The 23,391-nt window shown below is 33.8% G+C and overlaps 3 protein-coding genes across 6 annotated transcripts; 1 reads left to right on the forward strand and 2 right to left on the reverse strand.

Moving 5' to 3' along the window:
• Positions 1-1,050: 1,050 nt before the first annotated feature.
• On the reverse strand, positions 1,051-6,456 carry LOC110655273 (gamma carbonic anhydrase 1, mitochondrial). Of its 4 annotated transcripts, none has more exons than XR_009141868.1 (7): positions 6,224-6,456; positions 5,825-5,968; positions 4,791-4,916; positions 4,542-4,693; positions 3,637-3,928; positions 1,723-1,759; positions 1,051-1,357 (listed from the first exon to the last, which is right to left on the reverse strand). XR_009141868.1 is itself a non-coding variant. In XM_021811534.2 (6 exons), the coding sequence occupies exons 1-5, from the start codon at positions 6,336-6,338 to the stop codon at positions 3,650-3,652; spliced, it is 816 nt and encodes a 271-aa protein (XP_021667226.2). In that variant the 5' UTR covers positions 6,339-6,456; the 3' UTR covers positions 3,265-3,518; positions 3,637-3,649. The 4 variants fall into 4 exon arrangements, 2 of the variants coding, with proteins under 2 accessions (XP_021667226.2, XP_021667216.2); XR_009141869.1 differs by having other exon boundaries at positions 1,723-1,762; XM_021811534.2 differs by lacking the exons at positions 1,051-1,357; positions 1,723-1,759 and adding an exon at positions 3,265-3,518.
• A 145-nt stretch (positions 6,457-6,601) lies between these two features.
• LOC110655294 (protein RER1B) lies at positions 6,602-18,112 on the forward strand. Its single transcript, XM_058130829.1, is given in 5 exon segments — positions 6,602-6,740; positions 7,134-7,499; positions 17,470-17,573; positions 17,576-17,649; positions 17,818-18,112. Coding segments are annotated over 4 exon segments (582 nt in total). The 5' UTR covers positions 6,602-6,740; positions 7,134-7,149; the 3' UTR covers positions 17,872-18,112.
• Positions 18,113-20,004: 1,892 nt separating this feature from the next.
• On the reverse strand, positions 20,005-22,116 carry LOC110655312 (phenylcoumaran benzylic ether reductase Betv6). Its single transcript, XM_021811576.2, has 5 exons — positions 21,843-22,116; positions 21,606-21,740; positions 20,901-21,123; positions 20,516-20,719; positions 20,005-20,396 (listed from the first exon to the last, which is right to left on the reverse strand). Exons 1-5 carry the CDS (start codon positions 22,023-22,025, stop codon positions 20,230-20,232), a joined length of 912 nt encoding a protein of 303 aa, XP_021667268.2. The 5' UTR covers positions 22,026-22,116; the 3' UTR covers positions 20,005-20,229.
• Between the last annotated feature and the right edge of the window lie 1,275 nt (positions 22,117-23,391).

Genomic DNA, 23,391 nt, shown 5'->3' on the forward strand with positions numbered 1-23,391 from the left:
GAAGAGAATAAAAATTTGCAGTTTAACATATCTACAAAACGAACAATACATCTTTACCCATTTAACCAAATGATTTAAAATTCTCATTCTTCTAGTAAAATAATGATAAAGTAAGAGAGAATAAATTAATGTAATTTGATGAAGTAATGAAGTTGTTTTCAAATAGCATTCCAACTCGAAAAGGATTGGGGCAGCTTTTGGATTTTGGGGAGGCCTAAATGCCCATTACCAATCACTAATCACCACATTGGTCTAACAATGTTGAATATGCATCGATACCTCCTTATTCTTCTTGTGTATATATATATAAAAGAAAACAAGGAACATTCAACGCGTCCTGAGATTCTTGAAATAATCTTTACCCAGAAATTACAATGAGAGACTCCAGAATTAGAAAGCAATATAATAGTTTTTTAAGAATGGTCTTTATTTTTCTAATGGATACCCATTTATTTATTAGCAGAGCTCCATCACTTCAGGTGATCTTCTCCAAATACATTGAACAAGAAAAATCTGCAGCTGAATCATTAAGACCAACTTTTCTTTTGAAAAAACAAAACTTGAATCCTCATTAATTTCCCTTTTCTTTGGCATGGCAAATTTCGTTCACATTGGCTTGGATTTCTTTACAAATATCAACTACCTTTTTTATTTTATTATTTTTGTAATTTTTAAATTATTGGACCTTGTTGGTAATTAAAAATTAGAAGTATGTACGGTTTTATTTTACAATAACAAATTAAAATATTATCAAATTAAATTTATTTTACTATTTTGATTCAGATATAATTCTTCACTATAATTTAAATTGAAAATTTAATTTTATATATATATATATATATATATATATATATATATATATATATATATATATATATAATTCTAATCAATTATAAATATATTAAATTATTTTGTATATATTAGGTATCAATAAATAATTTTAAAATCTAAATGGTAATATAAGTATAATTCTTCAAAATAATAATTATATAAATTATTTTAAAATTAAAATTTAAATTAAATTAAATCAAATTAAAATATTAAAAAAAATAAACTAAAATCATAAACGACTTCAACTTTTAAAGTAATCTCAAACGGAAACAAGAAACGTAGGCTCCTACTCAGCATAGCCGCATACTCTACAAAGAAAAGCAGACAAAACAAAGCAAAAAAGGACATTATCCACACAAGTTAGGTTTACTTTTAACTTGCTTTTGCTTTCCAATCACAATTCTTTTCCATCTAAAAACTCTCAAGACTTGTATCCTGCGCAGTGCATGAGTGTGTGTTTTTTATCACAGTGCCTTCCCAGCCCTTTGCACTTTTTATGGCCCCTCCTGCTAATAATTCTCATAGCTACAAGGCTCATCATCAGCTCCCCTATACGCCTCTTCGTGACGGTAACTTTTTTTTTTTTCCAATTTTCAGTATAACAGATGAAAGTTGTAGGTTATCCAAATAATTTTAATAAAAAGAAAAGTATAAGCTACCTACCCTATTAGCCACAACTGCAATTGTAAAGATTCAACCACTACCTGCATTGTTCATCGTTTATAATACCAAAAAGAAAAGAAAAGTAACGTGACCCCGTGATTTATAATGAATGAAAAATTACATTTAAATCAAATTAGTAAATACACACGTAATCATGATTAACTATAAATGGGGTCATGACTTCCTTCAAATCTGCTTTAAAGTTTCTCTTTTTTTTAAAAAAAAAAAAAAGAAAATCATAGAAGTTCCTTCCGAGCATCCCTCGCTGCTTCATCAAACAATAGACGAAGGACAAAACAGTAGAAAAGAACAGCACAAAAAGTGAATCAGAAAGGGTAACTAGGACTAGTAGAAACACCAAACAACAAATGGGATTAATAAATCATATGGGAGATTGAGATTTGATTAGAAGACACATTAGCTTAAATCACGGGAAATTGCATCTTCTACTTTTTCAGATTCCAAGCAACCTGTAATAATTGCTAAAAGAATCTAATCATAAGTAATATAACATTAAAATACTTGCATCTCTCCCATTTTATAGGGTTAGCATTCATCATCCAGGGTTTAGGCACATGGAGTAGCAATATAGCATCCCATAGGCTGAATATTTCTATTTTCTTAATTTACGCATCAAAGCCTGCATTTTCATTCCCACAAGATTACTTTCGAAAATTGAAATTCAAATTGGAAAATCATCAAGTTGTCAAATTGTCTAGAGTAAGACACATGCAACCTACACTTTGTGGAAGAGAAAAATACTAGCTCAAGCAGGCTATCTATTACCATGGCTGCATGCTCGAGTTAGTTTGCCCAAGAAAAAGGTGCCTCTTGATCTAATCACTCATGCCATAAATAACATTGTTAAATAAACACATATAATCACAGGTACAGAATTAGGGATAAAAAAAAAAGGGAAAAGATAGACAAAGGAGGAAAAAAGAAGAGATGGCCAGAGGACAAGGAGGGAGAAAGTACAACTAGGGAAGTAATGCAGGGAAAGTTGAGTTAGTGTTGCTTGCATCTGATCCCTCAGCCAAATTGCATTATCAACTCATACTTGATACCATGCCACTAAAAATGGTAAAATAACACCACAAAATTTCTCTTTTGACTAATCTTTTTTACAGCTAAATAGATTAGTATTTGACTTCAATTATAAGTTAAAACTACTTAAAATAATTCAGAAGCCATAAGTAAAGATACCTTACTTATAACTTATTTACTCATTTTAAAACTACTCTTTAACTAAGTAAAAAAACTATATTATCCTAATATTTTTAAAAATATTAATATTATTCTCATTTTAACAACTACAACACTTAATTATATATCTTTTTTGGTAATATCTCTTTTGGTAAATTTAATAAATTAAATTATTTTTAAACACCTTTTAACTAAACATTTAAACTACTTTTTAGTATTTTTACCAAACAATTTAACAGCTTACTCTTAATTTGGCTCATAAGTTACAAAATATATTTTAAGTCAAAAATTAAAAGTAAATAGTGAAACCAAACACTCTCATAAGCACCCATTGATACATGGATTTAAAGTTTCAGAAGTTTTTCTCACAGAAGCAACCACTCATCTGCAGCAAAATTATGGCCTTGCATGCATACACATACAAATTATGCAGCCTCTTCACAGATCCTGTCAGCAATTTAACAGGCATCATGCCATTCTATTCAAACAAGAAAAATTGCCCCGCTTTGTTATACGCCCAAGATTTCTGGTTTAATTACATTAAAAAAAAAAAGTTTCCAGAAGTTCAGAATAAGGATAATAGATGCATAAAGTGTACTGTTGGAATAAGCTAATTTAATCATGTCATCTCTGAAATGTCTTGATATCAGAAATACAGATCATCAAATTCATGTCAAGAAACAAAGATCTTGGTACAAGGATCAGATGAACAATTAAAATAAATCCTCCTTTATGGCATTAACTTCTCCCATGGAAGAAAATATAGTCCAAATGACCAAAAGTTGTGCATAGCCAAGAGCTAAAAAGGGGCCATTATTCTGCCATAAATGTGTTTGGTATCATTGTGGAAAGAATGTAGTCCCTTTATGTATTAGCACAAAACAATAATATTTCTTGAAAGTAAACTCTCAATATTTGAACTTTAAGAAACAATACCTCATGAAAAACCTTAAATTGCCTTGGGTGCTCTGTCTGGTATGATATTATCTGGAAGAGTAAGTTCAGGGGGAGTTTCACGAACAACACCCAGCATTGAATCATACTCTTCATCCCGACGAGCAAACTTCTTGCGAAGAAGTTTCTCAAATTCAATCTCATCAAAAGGCTTAGCATTCTCAGAAGCATGAACTTGTGCAAGATTGGAATAATTGGTTGCTGATTGCGCAATAAAGGCTATCTCTTCATCAGTTAGCTTCCTAAGAAACTTTGCTGGATTGCCCCCCCAGACCTGCATATAGTACAAACAATTTAAGCTGGTTTTTTAAGCATAATGTCTCAAGGATAGTATTTAAGTGAGCCAAGGAACAATGCCTCTTGTGTGTGTGTGTGTATGTGTGTGTGTGTGTGTGTGTGTGTGTGTGTGAAGTATAAACAATCTAACTCAGGAACAAAAATGTAGTAGCTTCTCCCCTTTTTATCAGAAAAAAATTAATTGAAAAATTAGAAACACTACAGAAGTAATATAACCAAAATCATTTAAATTGTGCAAGAACAAAAAAGTGGTCACAGGAAAAAAAAAAAAAAGAAGAAAAGGACAAAATAAGGAAAAGTGGCAAGATTCTATCATATGCTTCTGCCAAATTAAGACAATTCAGAACCCTTAGAAATTCAAGCAATTTCATAATGTGGATGAAACTCCAAGGATAGTTCATCTGAATTAGTAGAGTGGATCAGGATCAGGTGTGATCAATGACACTTATCCCAGAACCATGCTTCAGGCACAAAAATTTTAAGACTTGGTAGCCAAGTATAGAAGTTACCAAACAACTGGAAAATAAATATTAAAAGAAATGTCTGTTAATATCTTCTATCAAGGAGACTGTGTGAGCGAAAATATTTACCTCTCCAGCAGGGATCTTTGTGTTCTGTCTTACAAGAGCTCCAGCAGCAACCATGGCATGTTTCTGTACAACAACACCATCAAGAAGTGTAGCTCCCATGCCAACAAAAGCCTCATCCTCAACAGTGCAGCCATGTAGAACAGCACTATGGCCTGCCCAGTTCAAACTTTAAATCATAACACATAGGATAGTTGAAGCCTACATCAGTTTGGTTAACATCCAATAAATGACCAAAGCCATATTGCTCACCTACAGTAACATTGTCCCCAACTATAGTTGGTAGCACCTTTCCACTTAAATTAGATTTTGCCACATGCACAAGGGAGTTATCTTGTATATTAGTTCCACATCCAATGCTAATGCTGTTCACATCACCTATCCAACAAGAAAATTTAGACCACAGTAAACAACATCAAAGACCAGATAAGTTTGACTCTTTGACTCAAGATTCACATCATGTTGAACACACAGAACTTATTACAAGGAAATTTTTATCTCATGCTACACATAGAGGGTTATACCTTTTACCTTAGCAAAGGACAACCCTAATATAAAACCAAAGACTCAAAATGAAATGCTGAGCAGTAATATGATTTAGAATCTTCTATGACTTATTCAGATTTTTGTCATCTTAATCAAGAACATTGATTGGTCAAACCATGGGGGCAAATATTAAGACATATTTGAACAGATGAGGCGAAGGCAGTTAAAAAATTACTAATAGGAACCACTTGAACTAAGAATTAGAACTCTGTTATGCATGCGCAACAGTTTTTATTGCCATTTTATATCAAAAATACTAGTAATGTAATGAATTCATCAATGAAATTAGGCAATAAAAATGATCCAAAGGCAGAATTAGTGACATTCTAGTTTTGACAATCAAAGAAAACCATGACTCCAATAAAAGTAAAAGGAAACATAGCCCCAATGTATGCAAGATTGGTTATGATATTTTTGTTTTCATCAACTTAATTCAACTTAACTAAACTTCAATCCTAATCTAGTAGACCACTTTGGTCAGTTTAATGCAACACTTTATTTTTGTTACTATCAAAGCAAAGAAGAGACCTTTAATGCAGGCAAGAGACCAGTATTGATATACTTGATATACTCGATTTTGGATAAGAGTGGTTATGTTGAAAATCTTTACGGGAAAAATTTCAAATACTGAAAACAATTCAAGGGATGGAAATTATAAACAATATTTTGTGTTCCACCAATAAACAAACAGTTAAATGAATCACAGAGTGTATGCAAAAAACATGTCGTCCAAATTTTACCTCTCAAAACACATCCATACCAAATAGATGATCCTCTTCCGATTTGAACATCCCCAATGATAGAGGCACTGGGAGCCAAAAATGCATCCTTATCAACCACGGGAGCTTTATCAAATACGTTCATTAGAGTTCGATGTCTAGACACTAAAACAGGGACGAAATTAAAGAATTAGTAAATAATTGGACGCAAACTAGAGAAATCTAACCTAAATTACACTCTGAAATCTCAAAAAGACAAGAAGTTCAATTATGATAAGAAATCCAAATCATGCAACACCACCAAAAACATTAGCATCACAAGCGACCACAGATATTAGTATAGGTAAAGCACACCTGAGGAACATGAATCACATAGGTAATTTGGATGGGATCTAGGGTTTTTATAAATTAGAAGCTTACATTGTTCTTGGAAGTAATAGTTGCCCTGGAGGCGGCAGCCGAGACGATCGAGGGCCTGGCCCGTCTCGCGAATCCAGAATCCGACGGAGTATACGGCTCTGCCAAGGGTCCCCATCTTACTCTTTAATCGGTTTAGTGCTGTGAGGTTTCAGAATTACCACACTGTAATGGGAATGAAGCAGGAGAAAATAGTAGAAGTTTGAAGAAGTTGAGGGTAAAATGGGGTTTTTGTGCACACTGAATTACCAAAGAGTCCCTAATTGCCTGATTGGCGTTTTGAGTTTTGGCGGGTATAAGGGAAACACATCATGATTCACGCTTCGGCAGAGGCAGGGAAAAAATAAAAAATCCACTGATGATGACATACCAATAACCTGCAAAATTTCTTGTTTTGAGCAAAGAAATCCAGAAGGCAAAACGAGATCGCTTGGATTTTCTTTGATTTCTTCACCATTTATGTACCTTTATTGGATCTGTGCTTTGCTGGGACCTTCCCTGACTGCTGCGTTTCTTAAAGGTTGGTATTTATTTTCTAGCTTAGCCTTGTTCATTTGCTGATCATGCTTTTTGATGCATTTGATGTCATGTTATTTTTAATTTTTATGCTGGGTAGAGTAAAAGTGGGCTTGTTAATGTTTTGTTTGGTTTCTTAGAAAATATTGAAGAAGAAAATAAATGAAACGATGAGATGCTAGAAATTTGGATTATCCAGTGTAATTTATCCATGAAATGAAGCCATTGTTAAACCTTGAGCTCAACATGAGATCTTTTTTTTTTTCACATGAGATCTTTTTTTCTTGGAGAAGATAATGGGCAGTGAAATATGGACAATGTAAAATCATTTTTTTTTTGTGTGGCTTCCCTTGGTTTCTTATATGAATTTGGTTCCTTTTTGGATGTATTGGAGAAGTATAAGGTGATGATTTATGGAAGGAGCTGAGGGTGATGCTGCCTCCACTATGACACCTCTTGCCAAGTTGAGAAATGATTTATCAAGGGCATTCCAGTACTATCTAGATCGATCAACACCTCATCCGATGCAAAGGTGGTTGGGAACTCTTGCAACTGCAGCAATTTATACGTTGCGAGTTTACTATGTTCAAGGTTTTTACATTGTATCATATGGCCTTGGAATTTATGTCTTGAATTTGTTGATTGGGTTTCTATAGCCAAAGGTTGATCCTTAACTTGAAGTTTTGGATGGAGCTTCTTTGCCAACAAAAGAATCGGATGAGTTCAAGCCTTTCATTCGCCGCCTTCCTGAGTTTAAGTTCTGGTAATTGATGAATTCCTCAGGCAGCTCTTAGCTTGATGAATCATTTTGCTTCATTGAGTTGTCTTTGAGCATTGCCCTTAAGTAGGTTATAAAGTTGACCTTCTAATTGGTCGTACTTTATGGGGCTCCAGTCCTACTCTATCTCTTGTTAAAAGCAGTGAAGAAACTGTAATTTGTAGTCTTGAGTTATTTTTCATTTTGTGAAACTTACAGAGCATTTATCCAACTCTTATCGTTATCCCCATGTTTGGAAACTATAATTATGCAAGAATTCAATTTAATTGATTTCTTTTTTATCAATACTCATGTTTGGAATGAAAAAAATTTAATTATTTTAATTTAAAAAGATAAATAAATTAAAAGAAAAAGAATTCATGCATAATTGTGTGAGAATTTTTTTGAATTCTTTTCTTGCAAATGATTTATTCCAAAGGAACTCTATTTGTTTGTCATTCGGCTTCATTTCTGGAAAATTTTGCTTTAATAAGGTTTGTTTGTTTTGTGTTTGAGCACATCATTTGCCTATCCTGACTCTTGAACCTTAGGACTAAGAATTGCCTATTGAATTCATGTATGGCATGATGATAGATTATGTAACAAAAGATACTGCTGTAAGTTTCAGTAGTTTGCCTGGTAAGCCATGGCCCTAGTGGAATTTATATCGTAGTTGTGGAAATCCATATATATTTATTATTTATTATTATTTTATTTTAATTAATTAATAATAATTTAATATATTTATAAAAAATATATATTTTATTGGATAGTCTACTTATTTATTTTTAGATATATATATATTATTTTTGAAATTAAATATATATCTGCAATCTGAACAACCCAGTTCAATAATAACTCTTATCTCATTTTACACCTAATAGAACTCTTGAAATATATATATACCCTAATCATCTCTTCTGCTAAACTTTGCTCTCAAAACCTGTTTGTCATCTCCTTTTTCTATCAAATACTCTCAACAGGTATTTTCATTATCTTTTAAATTATTGTTATATATGTACATATATATATATATATATATATATAAATATAAAAATTTACTATTTATAATCTGAAGTATGCAGATAATTCTTAAATTTTTATTTCTCAATTCATTACCTTTGATTATGTTTTCAAAGTAAAAATTCTCATTTTTTTGTTCAATGATGGATGAATTTGATTTTATTTTCTCTCCTTAAACAGTTACAACTACTCTATAAATTTATTTTTCTTCTCTTTGACTATTGGTACTGAATTGAGTTGATCATAATTACTGTGAGACAATATCTTTAAATTTAGATTATATATATATATATATATATATATATATATATATATATATATATATATATATATATATTGGAAGCAATTAGAAGCGTCATTGCTCTTCTTCCTTTCATCTATATATATATATATATATATATATATATATATATATATATATATATATATATATAAGTTATTATATTTTATTATTATTTGATATTTTTCTTTAATATTTTGGGTGTGTAGGAGATTTGAATATTCAATCAGTCAGTTGAAATTGTCTCTCTTCCATTAAAATAACTATTGTCTTGGAGGTTCCAGGTGAGTGGTAATTATAGTACATGCCACCGTTTTAGTCCCTTTTAAAATTTCTTAGCATTAAGTTTGTTATTAAATGAAATTTTAAGTCAATATTTTAACAATTATTTTATATGTGATTTTCTAGAGTTTTATTTTATTATTGAATTTTATTTCGATTTTGATTAAATAATTGATTTTGTCAACTATCTCTGCATTAGACCCATTAGGATTCCGGGAACAGGCCTTTAATGTATTTATATTGATTGATATTTGACTATAAAATTTATCGATGTGTTACTGAATTGATTTGAGATTGATTTGATTTTATTGACTCTCTGAAACTATTGAAATACACTATTGGAATTGCACTATTAGTTATTACTTTCTATTTGAAATTTTTTTATTGACTTTGATTGATTTGTACAAATTGATTTTCTATTTTGAATTGGTACCTGTGCCCAGTATCTGTTTTTGTTATCTGGCTCCGCTGTGTGGACTATCACGGTATTAGGTTACATTATCGAGTCATGCATCATTGTAGTTTATGGTTTGCATTAGTATCATATGTATTGATATCTGTGAAGGAGGAGGAAGGTATCTAATATCTGGTAGCGCGCTTACCATCTGGCCTTTGGTGATGTGGGGTATCATCACCCTGGTGCACTGTACTATAAAATTTTTATTGAATGAATTTCTTTTATATATATGTTTTATGAAGTTATTTTATTAATGATTTTGACAGCATGAGCATGATTTTATTGAATAGAAAATTTATTGTGAAATTAATCAAGCGTCTGTCTGTTCCTATTCCGTTTTGTGCTATAATTATCATTCACTGAGCATCTAGCTCAAACCACATTTTCTCTGTCTGTTATCTATTTTAGATCAGTAGAATTCTGCAGCTGATCCAAATATTCAGTCCATTTTCTGGAGAGGGACAACTTTGATTTGTTCTCATGGTATGCCCTTCATGTTTTCTCGGGCTAATAATTAGTTTAGTTTACTGAACAGTTTAAGTTTTTATTTGAAATCTGTAGAGACTCCGCAGTTTACTTATGGGATATTTATGATGTTTATTCAGCATTTTATTTATTTGGATTTTGTCTATTTTTGGGATCAGTAAGTGACAATATATTCATTCAAGATACTCTGATAAGGCTTGCATAATTTAAGAATACTTAAATTATGCACTGGTTACGGTTCAGAATTTTGGGTCGTGATAAAGTTGGTATCAGAGCACTAGGTTGAGGTCTAGTAAACTTACGGAGCATAGGATCCTTAACGTCTTTTCAGTTTATCATTGCTTTAAATGTCTGCGTCCTTCGTACCTTTTCACCTGTCTTAATTTGGATCACATTTTCAAATTTAATGCTTGTTTATTAAAATGAATAGGTGCCTGGGTTTGATAGATGTAAGAGGAAAACTAGGGCCAAGGGTCTTAATGGTGCAAACCTTGATCCAACAGGGGAGGTACCACCTCAAACTATTAATCAGACATCTGAACAGATGCCTATGGCTAAGACTGGGGCACAACCATTCCAATTAGCTACTGCAGCTCAAGCACCTAGGGCTGGTCAAGTTACTGTGGCAGATCTGGCAGTGGGATTGCATGTAGTGAATCGTGTTGTTAATACTATAGCTGAGTACCTTACAACTCAACCACAGCAACCAGTGGTTGGCTTTATTTCAGCACTAGCTCAGGATAGGGCTCGATTCCTTGACTCTACAGACTTTTTCAAGCTAAAACCAAAGGAGTTCACTGGAGAGGATGCATTAGCTGATCCCTTAGATTTTCTAGATGACATGGAGAGGTGTTATGACACTATGGGTTGCAGTAGTGCTAGGATGGTGACGTTGGTAGGAAATCAGCTTAAGGGAGTTGCTCGTGAGTGGTATATCTCTAAGAAGAATGGGCGACCTGAAGGTTCTATCCTCTGGCCTGAGTTTCACTCTCTCTTCTTGGAGCGATTTCTCTCTCCTAGTGTTCAAGAGGCTAAGGCTTTGGAGTTTGAAACCTTGAAGCAAGGTAAAATGACAGTTACAGAGTATGAGATGAAGTTTACCAAATTATCTTGTTTTGGTAAACACTTGATTCCAAATGAGGAGAAGAAGGCTCGCAGGTTTGAAAGGGGCTTACGAGACAGGCTAATTGATCGTGTGGCTCCTTTACGACTACCTAAATATGAGGAGGTGATTGATCGAGCTAGACAAATGGAGATGTATGATGATGAACATTGGGCTCGTGAGCAGCGCAAGCGATTTAAGAAAGATAGTCAAGTTAATCAATTTAACAGAGGACAGAGTCATCAGGGTTCTTATCAGGATAATAAGCAGGGTTCTCAGTCTACAGTTGGCAATAGGGCACATCAATCTGGAGTTGGTTAGGGACGTGAGCAGAGGACACATGCAGGGAATGCTCGGTATAACCAGATTAGCACTGAGCCTATTACCACTCCTTGTCAGCATTTTGGTAAGCCACATAAGGGCACTTATCATTGGGTCATTGGAGCATGCTTTGGTTGTGGACAGCTGGGACACCGTAGACAGGACTATCCTACTAGTGAGACGACTCAGGGTGCTGGTCAAGCAACACATTCTACTCCCTCTCAGGTTTAACCAGTTTCATAGTATAGTGGTAGAAGTCAGGGTTTTGGTGGTCGCGGTCAGGGTGGTAGAGGTTCTGGTGGTGGAGGATTTGCTCAAACTCAGGGACAGGCATCTGGTGGTAGAGGACAAGCTAGGGTTTTTGCTTTGACTCAGCAGGATGCTCAAGCGTCCAATGCAGTAGTGACAGGTACACTTCCTATTTGCTCATTTGATGCTAGAGTACTGTTTGATCCTGGTTCCAGTCATTTCTTTATTTCTCCATACTTTTCCATGAGATTTAGTATACCACCTACTTTGTTAGAGTATCCTTTATCTGTATCAACACCTATGGGGGATGCAATAGACACTGATATGGTGTATAGGGGATGTATAGTTCACATTGGAGATAGGGAATTAGCTGCAGATCTTGTTTCTTTGGATATGTTTGAGTTTGATGTGATTTTAGGCATGGATTGGTTAGCCACTTATCACGTTTCATTGGATTGTCATAATAAAGTTGTACTCTTTAAAATTCCTGGGGAGGCAGAATTTCAATTTCAGGGAGATCGCAGTATAGCCTCTAGTAATCTTATCTCCGTAGTGAGTGCTAGACAATTATTGCAAAAGAGGTGTAAAGGGTATCTAGCTTATGTTAGAGATGTTCAAGTAGAAGGTGCAGGCTTGGAGAATGTTGCAGTGGTTAAGGAGTTTCCTGATGTGTTTCCAGAAGATTTATCAGGTTTACCCCCGGAGCGAGAGGTAGAGTTTGGTATGGACTTAGTTCCTGGAACTGAGCCCATATCTATGCCACCTTATCGTATGGCTCCTGCAGAACTTAAGGAGTTGAAGAAGCAACTACAGGACCTACTAGATAAGGGGTTTATTCGCCCTAGTGTTTCTCCAAGGGGTGCTCCTGTGTTATTTGTACGGAAGAATGATGGGTCTTTGAGAATGTGCATTGATTATAGGCAATTGAATAAGATAACTGTGCGTAATAAGTACCCTTTTCCACGCATAGATGACCTGTTTGACCAACTTCAAGGTGCAAAGTATTTTTCCAAGATTGATCTTCGATCTGGATATCATCAATTGAGGGTCAAGAAAGAAGACATACTCAATACGGCCTTTAGGACTAGGTATGGACACTATGAATTTCTTGTAATGTCTTTTGGTCTTACCACTGCTCCGGCTACTTTTATGGATCTCATGAATAGATTTTTCAAGCCTTTCTTAGATCAATTTGTTATAGTGTTCATCGATGACATTCTAGTGTACTCAAAGAGTAAGGAGGAGCATGAGCAGCATTTGAGAATTGTCCTTCAGACCTTACGAGAACACAAGCTATATGCCAAGTTCTCAAAATGTGAATTCTGGTTAGATAGTGTGGCTTTCCTAGGTCATACAGTATCTAAGGATGGGGTGTGCGTTGATAAGAAGAAAGTTGAGGCAGTGCTTGATTGGCCTAGACCCATAACTGTGTCAGAGATTCATAGTTTCTTGGGTTTAGCAGGGTATTATAGATGGTTTGTTCAAGACTTCTCTCGTATTGCAGCACCTTTAACTAAGTTGACACAGAAGAATGTGAAATTTCAGTGGTCTGAGGCTTGTGAAAAAAGTTTTCAGGAGCTTAAGACTCGTTTAACTACAGCACCAGTGTTAGCCCTTCCATCCGGATCAGGGGGTTATGTAGTATATTGTGATGCTTCTAGGATTGGTTTAGGATGTGTTTTGATGCAACATGGATGGGTTATTGCATATGCTTCTCGTCAGTTGAAAAGGCACGAGCAGAATTATCCAACTCATGATTTGGAAATGGCTGCAGTAATTTTTGCTTTAAAAATCTGGAGGCACTATCTGTATGGTGAGACTTGTGAAATCTTCACTGACCAAAAAAGTCTCAAATACATTTTTTACCAATGTGATCTTAATCTTAGGCAAAGGAGATGGGTAGAATTGCTGAAGGATTATGATTGCACCATACAGTATCACCCTGTAAAGGCTAATGTGGTGGCTGATGCTATAAGCAGGAAGTCTTCTGGTAGTTTAGCCCATATATCTACCAAGATGAGGCCTCTGATTGGTGAATTACATGGGTTGCTAAATCAGGGAGTAGAGTTTGAAATCATAGCTAGATCATTCTTAGCACATTTTCGAGTTAGGTTTATCTTGATTGATCGAATTAAGGCTGCTCAGAAGAGGGATTCTCAGCTGTGTGTGATTATAGATAGTATTCATCAAGGCCAAGCTCAAGGGTTCATGTTGAATGATGATGGAGTTCTTCGTTATAGCACTAGACTTTGTGTCCCCAATGTTGATGAGTTGAGAAGAGAAATCATGGAGGAGGCACACAATTCTGCTTACACAGTACAACTAGGTTCAACTAAGATGTACCGTGATTTAAGGGAGCATTATTGGTGGGGTGGCATGAAGAGGGATATTGCAGACTTTGTTGCTAAATGTTTGACTTGTCAGCAGGTTAAGGCAGAACATCAGAGACCATCTGGGTTACTTCAGCCGTTGCCTATCCCTGAGTGGAAGTGGGAGCATATTGCCATGGACTTTGTTATGGGTTTACCTAGTACACGAGGTGGTTACAATGCAATCTGGGTGATAGTGGACAGATTGACAAAATCTGCTCATTTCCTTCCTGTGAAGACTACATATGACTTTGCTAAACTTGCACAGTTGTATATAAACAAGATTGTTAGTCTTCATGGAGTTCCAGTTTCCATTGTCTCTGATCGTGGTACTCAGTTTACTTCTCGATTTTGGAAGAAATTCCAAGAAGCTTTAGGAACACGAGTAGACTTTAGTACTGCTTTTCACCCTCAGACGGATGGACAGTCAGAAAGGACCATACAGACATTAGAGGACATGCTTCGTGCATGCGTTATGGATTTTGGTGGCTGTTGGGATCATCATTTGCCTTTAGTGGAGTTTTCTTATAATAACAGTTATCAAGCAAGTATAGAGATGGCTCCATAGGAGGCATTATATGGTTGAAAGTGTAGGTCACCGGTTTGTTGGGATGAAGTTGGAGAAAGAAGGCTTACTAGACCAGAGTTGATACAATTAACTTCAGAGAAGGTTCGATTAATTCGTGATTGACTTTTGACTGCTCAAAGTCGACAAAGAAGTTATGCCGCCCCTAAGCGTAAAGATGTAGAATTTATTATTGGTGATCATGTATTTCTAAGAGTTTCCCTTTTGAAAGGAATCATGAGGTTTGGGAAGAAAGAGAAGCTTAGCCCTCATTTTGTTGGTCCATTTGAAATTTTGGAGAGAATTGGAGCAGTTGCTTACTGCTTAGCCCTTCCACCTGGTTTTGCACATGTACATCCAGTTTTCCATATTTCTATGCTTAGGAAGTATGTACCAGATCCATCTCATGTTTTACAACCTCAAACCATGCAATTTAGGGATGATATGTCATATAAGGAGCAACCAGTAAAGATTTTAGATCGACAAATTAGGAAACTCTAGTCTAAGGAAGTGGCTTTGATCAAAGTCTTGTGGCATAATCACTCAAGTAGTGAGGCCACATGGGAGGCAGAATCTGAAATGCGAGCCAAATATCCTCACTTATTTGATTCTTCAGGTTAGAATTTTGTCTATTCAAATTCGGGAACTGAATTTTTTTAAGGGGGGAAGTATGTGGAAACCCATATATATTATTATTTATTATTATTTTATTTTAATTAGCTAACAATAATTTAATATATTTATAAAAAATATATATATTTTATAAGATGGTCTGCTTATTTATTTTTAGATATATATGTATATATTATTTTTTAAATTAAATATATATCTGCAATCTGAATAACCTAGTTCAATAATAACTCTTATCCCATTCTACACCTAATAGAACTCTTGAAATATATATATACCATAATCATCTCTTCTGCTAAACTTTGCTCTCAAAACCTGTTTGTCACTTCCTTTTTCTATGAAATACTCTCAACAGGTATTTTCATTATCTTTTAAATTATTGTTATATATGTACATATATATATATATATATAAATATAAAAATTTACTATTTATAATCTGAAGTGCGTAGATAATTCTTAAATTTTTATTTCTCAATTCATTACCTTTGATTATGTTTTCAAAGTAAAAATTCTCATTTTTTTGTTCAATAATGGGTGAATTTGATTTTATTTTCTCTCCTTAAACCGTTACAACTACTCTATAAATTTATTTTTCTTCTCTTTGACTATTGGTACTGAATTGGGTTGATCATAATTACTGTGAGACAATATCTTTAAATTTAGATTATATATATATATATTGGAAGCAATTAGAAGCGTCCCTGTTCTTCTTGGGCAGCAATTGAAGCGTCCCGTCCCTGTTCATTATATATATATATATATATAAAAGTTATTATATTTTATTATTATTTGATATTTTCTCTTTAATATTTTGGGTGTGTAAGAGATTTGAATATTCAATCAGTCAATTAAAATTGTCTCTCTTCCATTGAAATAACTATTGTCTTGGAGGTTCCAGGTGAGTGGTAATTATAGTACATGCCACCGTTTTAGTCCCTTTTAAAATTTTTTAGCATTAAGTTTGTTATTAAATGAAATTTTAAATCAATATTTTAACAATTATTTTATATGTGATTTTCTAGAGTTTTATTTTATTATTGAATTTTATTTCGATTTTGATTAAATAATTGATTTTGTCAACTATCTCTGCATTAGACTCATTAGGATTCCAGGAACAGGCCTTTAATGTATTTATATTGATTGATATTTGACTATAAAATTTACCGATGTGTTACTGAATTGATTTGAGATTGATTTGATTTTATTGACTCTCTGAAACTATTGAAATACACTATTGGAATTGCACTATCAATTATTATTTGCTATTTAAAATTTTTGTATTGATTTTGATTGATTTGTACAAATTGATTTTCTATTTTGAATTGGTACCTGTGCCCAGTATCTGTTTCTGTTATCTGGCCCCGTCGTGTGGACTATCACGGTATTAGGCTGTATTATCGAGTCATGCATCATTGCAATTTATGGTTTGCATTAATATCATATGCATTGATATATGTGAAGGAGAATGAAGGTATCTAATATCTAGTAGCGCACTTACCATATGGCCTTTGGTGATGTGGGGTATTATTACTCTGGTGCACTGTAACATAAAATTTTTATTAAATAAATTTCTTTTATATATATGTTTTATGAAGTTATTTTATTAATGATTTTGATAGCATGAGTATGATTTTATTGAATAGAAAATTTATTGTAAAATTAATCAAGCGTCTGCCTGTTCCTATTCCGTTGTGTGCTATAATTATCATTCACTTAGCATCTAGCTCAAACCACGTTTTCTCTGTCTGTTATCTGTTTCAGATCAGTAGAATTCTACAGCTAATCCAAATATTCAGTCCATTTTCTGGAGAGGGATAACTTTGATTTGTTCTCATGGTATGCCCGAATTCATGTTTTCTCGGGCTAATAATTAGTTTAGTTTATTGAACAGTTTAAGTTTTTATTTGAAATCTGTAGAAACTCCGCAGTTTACTTATGGGATATTTATGATGTTTATTCAGCATTTTGTTTATTTGGATTTTGTCTATTTTTGGGATTAATAAGTAATAATATATTCATTTAAGATACTCTTATAAGGCTTGCATGATTTAAGAATACTTAAATTATGCGCCAGTCACGGTTCAAAATTGTGAGTCGTGACAGTAGTTCAAGGCTCGTGTATGCTTTTATGATCTGTCTGTCGCTGTTTTTATTTTTCCTTCAGTGAATTCTGGACTCAAAATGAATTGTTCTTTTGGTTATGGTTTCAGGTATTCCATCACCAAGGCTTTCTGTGTGGCCTTTCTAATGAACTTTTTTTCCATGTTTGATGTCTCTGTCTTCTGGCCCATATTACTCTGCTGTTGGATTGTTCTGTTGTCCTCACAATGAAACGCCAAAACGTGCACATGGTTAAGTATAAATATGTTCCATTTTGTGTTGGAAAGCAGGTGAGAGCTTTGGAAAGTTTGAGCCATTACTGTCCCTTTTGTCTCTATTCTTGTATCTATTCTCAATCTTTTAAACAATTTGGCGTGAATTGGCAGCTAGTTAACTCTCAGTTTTCCTTATTCTTTCTTCAGTTAAACATAATGACATGCCTCCTTGGTTATTGACAGAGGCATTCTAGGAAGATGTCTGCTGCAAGTAGCAGCAGCTTAACAAGGGACTGAACTTTTGTTACATTTAGATCCAGTGCAACCTTTTCAAATCTTTAGTTTGTAGGTTTTGGATAAATTACACGTCCTCATGTAAAACACTTGCAAAATTTGTGCAAGTTGAGGATTCACTTTTGTTTTGTATTTATTAGCAGATTTCACACATTTTTTAATTGACTCGTTATATTTCTTTGTACACACTTCTTTTTCTTCCTTTCACTATTCTATTATTTTTAAAGGAATCAAATCTTGTATATGATCAGCCACCACATTCTGTTTGGTGTTTGAGGTTGTTTGAGCTGTCAGTTTGTGTAAATTGAAAGAAATTCTTTTGTATGATTTGAGAAACAATGTAAGGGTCCACACCTTAATAAAATTTTCAATTTATTCTTTTGCTTCTCCAGGCTGATCTGTTTCTGGCGAAAAGAAAATAACTGAGATTTTCAAGGGATGATAGAATAGTTGATGTAAATTCGTTTCTGTAGAGAATAGTTAAATTTAAATTCAGCCAATTTGGCTTATCGAATTCTCTTCCATAGCATTATCAACATGCTTGAAGATAAGATGACTGCAGCAGATTAGCTTAGCTTCATTTTATGGTAAAATCCAGATGTTTGCTTATAGTTTACTCCGCGGGTCGTGGAAGCTGACCTCGAATAATCATATGGGGTGGCTAGGCCCATCATACTAAAGACCAAAATGTATCACCTAGAAGCCACCATGTAGAAAAGTTCTCCATGAAAAAGCGAGTCTGTGATTGAATATTGAAGTCAGAGTCATTCTCAAGTAAAGCTCAACTCGGCCTGCAATAGAATGAAGATAGAAAAGATGACTGGGAACGAAGGCAGGCTCGGCACATATTGACTTGGGCAATGGGGAATGGCGTGCCAGATGGACATGTCTTATCATATACCAACTGGAATACCAACTATCCAACAACTGAACAACCAACATCTTATATTTATTTTTTTAGAACTTGACTTCATTCTAGAAAGAAAAAAATAAAACAAGTTGAGTACTGCTTAAGGGATTTTATAATCATAGCGTTTCTTAAACATGGCCAGCTAATGCCTGCAAGCTTTCCTCCTCCTCCTCCTACTACTTTTCTATCCCTCCCTCTCAGACACCGAGAGATCCACGTTTATTAAACCTCTCAAACACTGCCAAATTGTGTCACTTTCCTCCAACAAATGAGTGAGAGAACTTTTGTAGTGATATTCTTCTTCTGGGCTGTCCTCACAATCCTCACCCCTACGCTTATTCTCCTGTCAGAGTCATCAAAACCTGACTTGTATTCCAATGGTGAGTAGAGGAGGAACAACTATTACTTGTCTTTTTCAGCTCGGCGTACTCATAAAATTTTTGGATACGTTATTTTGCTTGCAGTTGATAAAAGCGGACTGCTGAATACCAGGAGAACGATGGTACACGCAGAGAAGCAACCGGGAAAAAAACTTACACCTTCGGCACCAATGGAGGCACCAACACCTGCTCCGAGCCCAGAACTGGTCTGGGGGACTAGATGGTACAATTTGAGAAGGATTTTTAAGAAGAAATGAGACTGATACTTGCTATTCGAGGCTGCATATCAGGGCTATGCAGGTTTTTTCTTCTTTCAGATTCTTTCATGATTTAAACAGCCCTTTTGATATATTCTAGTAGTCAATGGAAGTGGAAGACAGAGCTGTAGATGTATTTGTACATATGGAGCGTGGCACTAAACGCACACACGAGTAATTTGCATTTGGTCGTCAACAGCTTCTCTACAGAACAGAACTGTCTTACCTTAAAAATTTTTATAATGGGGAAGAACTAGTCAACGTTGTATAGGCTCTTATATCAAAGCTGGTTTTGTCCTGATGTTATTGTTCTAATGACAGGCTCTCCTCCACTCCTTTTTTTTTCATCCATTTTAATTGCTACTAAAATTAACTCTGATTGATGGAATTTCAGTATGTTTCCAAGGAATTGTACCAAATTGAAACCAATTGTGCATATTTACCGGAAAGCCTCTGTTTGCCCAGTTCTGATATATATATAAACCAATTTGATTTGAGCCATAAAAAAATAAATAAATAAATAAATAAAAAGGGGGATGTGTTAAAATCAGTTAAAAAATTGTGAGCAGGAAAATGCAAGAGATGATCATCATCAGAACACTCTGCAGTTTTATTCATCAGAAGTTGACAATTAAACTCAGAACTTTGCTTTAAATCCATACTGATCACTGCCATAGATATAAAAACCAGAACAATTTAGTATGGCTGGAGAAGTGATAATTAGAACCATAAACACTTTTGCAGAAACATCCACTTGCAACCATTTGAATGGTTATTTCGCCAGTAAAGTATCAAAGCGGAAAGTTTAAATTCCTCAAACCAACTGATCAAGCATTTCATCCACAGTGCTGTACTTGACATCTGGATATAACTCAGAAGCCTCAACCCCCCATGAGGGATCAATCTCAAAGTTCGTCTGATCACCCTTAATAAAGGCAGAGTGATTGATTGCAAGACCAACATTAAAAGGAACTGGAGCAGCTGCAAGAATGGATTAAAAAAAAACAAACATAAAATTTAGCAACTGCAAGGAATCTTTCCAATATATGTTGAAGTGCACTTGTTTCTATAAGAAAAGAAATTCTCTTATGTCAAAGTACCTTGGATATCCTTAAGAAGCTGCTCTTCTGGAACATAACTTTTCTCCAGGGCCTTGCCCACCTTCTTCTCCCACAGAGCAACAAGCTCATTGGAAGTGTAAATATTGTTAGGAGGCATTATGAGGAGGGTCTTGTTCAAGGTTCTTGGATCATCCACAGCTTTTATAGTATAGGTTGCAATGTCATCTTCCTTGTTAAAAATTGCTGTAAAACAAACATATATCCAAACAGTGAGAAATGCCAGACACAATCTGTCATATGTATTGAATGATTTTCAGCCACTGCCATTGGGCTTTATGAAATGGAACTGAAATCATCTACATGACTAATTGAGTAGTCGAAGCTAAATGAACCAAAATAATAATAATTTTCAGCAGCTACGTACCTTTGACATTGCCATCTCCTAGGATAGTGACTTTACTGCCTCCTGATTTTAGCAATATGGGGAGGATGAAGCTGGCAAAGAAGTTGCAGGGCACATAAGTGTAGGGGATCCCTGCAGCTTCAGTAGCACGGCGAATTTTAGCCTTTGTCTCAAATACAGATTTTGCTGGCTCAACAGCATGAACATGATCTACATCATTCCCAAACTCCGAAGGGAAGAACCTCTGAACAATTCCAAGGTTATCATATTAAATTCCATTCTCCAGCAAGATCCATTCAGAACAAAAACATCAAGCTTAAGTTTCACATATATAAAATCATTATTTGTTACCACCAAACATCTTGCAGATGTAGGCATGTGCATATGGCCTAGTGAAGTGGGCCTTCCTCTTAGCAGGGATGACACTTGTTTTGTATGTTGATAAACTTGTGTAGAACCCAGTTTGTACTTTTCTCTTTTATTCAGTTTTTCCTGGATTCTTTCTAATAAATTTGCTTCAAAGAAAAAAAAAAGTCTTCCCTTGCCATATAGGCTTAAAGATCGAATATTTGAATAAATATTATTTTAAATAAAGTCAAATTTAAATACCCATTTTAATTCTAACTATTATATTATATCCAGGAACCTAGTCCTTGTTCCTATTCAATTAGACTATGCAGAACTGAAATCTGAAAATGGATATGAGATAGAGAAAGAGAGTACAACCTTGACATTACCATCTTCTTTAATGGCGGAAATAATATTGGTCTGATCAGCTAGTTGCAGGGCACCAACTGTTGATACCACCACATCCACCTGCTTAATGGCCTTCACCAAACTCTGATGATCGTAAATATCTCCCTGCATGGATGCTCACAAATCCATACATATAGAGCAAAAATCACATATTTATAAAAGAAAGATCAAGTGAAGCATCAGCAGAGAATTAATTTATGCCCTTACATGAAGTATGGTGACACCTAAGTTCTTGAAATTCTCAATAAGCTCTCCTTTAGCTGGATCAGAGACTGTGCTCTCCCTAACCAATGCAAACGTTGGGTGACCAGCTTTCGCACTTGCTTCCACCACGAACTTCCCGAAATAACCAGTCCCTCCAATGATCAAGATCTTGCTTTTGTTAGCCATTGAACTCTTCTTTTGGAAACCACCAAGTGTTAACAGACAACAGTGTATATATAGAAAATTGAAAGCAGAGAACCTTCTTACGGATCCATCAACTATTTATAGACAAAAGACCTGGAAGGGATATTAAAACGGATTAAAGCTAAATTCCGCCACAGTAGAGTTCAATTTACCTTATTTTTAATTTTTTTATTTAATTTAATTTAAAATTTTTAACTTAAAAATTAAAAAAATAAAAAATTTAATTTTAAATTTTAAAAATTAAACTTCTTAATTTTTTATTGAAATTAAAAAATTAAAAAATTTAGCTCATAAATTTTAAATTTTATACCAAATTGATCTTAAATTAAAATTTTTAAGTTAAATTGAATAAAAATTAAAAATAAAATAAATTTAAATTTTGTCAATAAGTACAAAAAGCTAAATCGAATATTTTACCATATCAAAATTACTAAAACTTATCATTTTTCTTTTAATAATATTAGAGTTTTTTTCAATTAAATTGAAACTAATGGTATGAAAAAAAAGGAAAAAATATTTTCAATATGAGTTAAATTTTCGATCATATTTCAAAATTCATAATTTGCATGGGAAGATTGGATTAATTCGGTAAGGAGTACATCTCCACTCTGTTTGAAGAAAGTGGCCTTACAATGCTCAGTAAGTAGTTGAAAAAGTTGACAGCATTTGAATTGCAGAACCTTGATTACATGATGGCGAACATGGACTGATTTGGGAAGAACGTTCGTGTTCCAGCCCCCTGGTGTAGTGGGGGTTGAGGTTGAGCCAAGTCTATGTGGTGGTTGTGTTGTCCACTTGTTTTTCTTTTCTTTTTCTTTACCCCTCTCTACCGAATAAATGAAAAGTGAAATCCCCTTTAGGAATAAGGCGTCAGACACCAGGCGTGAATTATTATTATTATTATTATTAGAATATAAAATGGCTGTGATTGCAGATTAAAGCTAAAGCAAGCATAATTACGTTTTAATTATAATTTGCTTGTTAAATAAATATATTAATGGTAAGGTTTTTGCAAAAATTAATTAATAATTTTAATATTTAAATTTTTTTTGAATTAAATTGAAAATATTTTAAATTTTTTTATATTCATTTTAAATTTGATCATCATTATTTGAATCTATTTAATTATATATATTCATAATTTACATTTTAAAATTTCAATAATCTTAATATAATATTCAAAAATTATAAATATTATTATAAAATATATTTTATATTTATTTATTTTTTTAATACAAACAAATTCAATTAATAGTGCTTAATAATATTTGAATTTAATCCAAACTTTGTATAAATATTATTTTATAAATTTAAATTTATTTTTATAAAATTCAATTAAATTCCATGC

Source organism: Hevea brasiliensis, chromosome 12 (genome assembly GCF_030052815.1).
Source record: "Hevea brasiliensis isolate MT/VB/25A 57/8 chromosome 12, ASM3005281v1, whole genome shotgun sequence".
Lineage (NCBI taxonomy): Eukaryota > Viridiplantae > Streptophyta > Magnoliopsida > Malpighiales > Euphorbiaceae > Hevea > Hevea brasiliensis.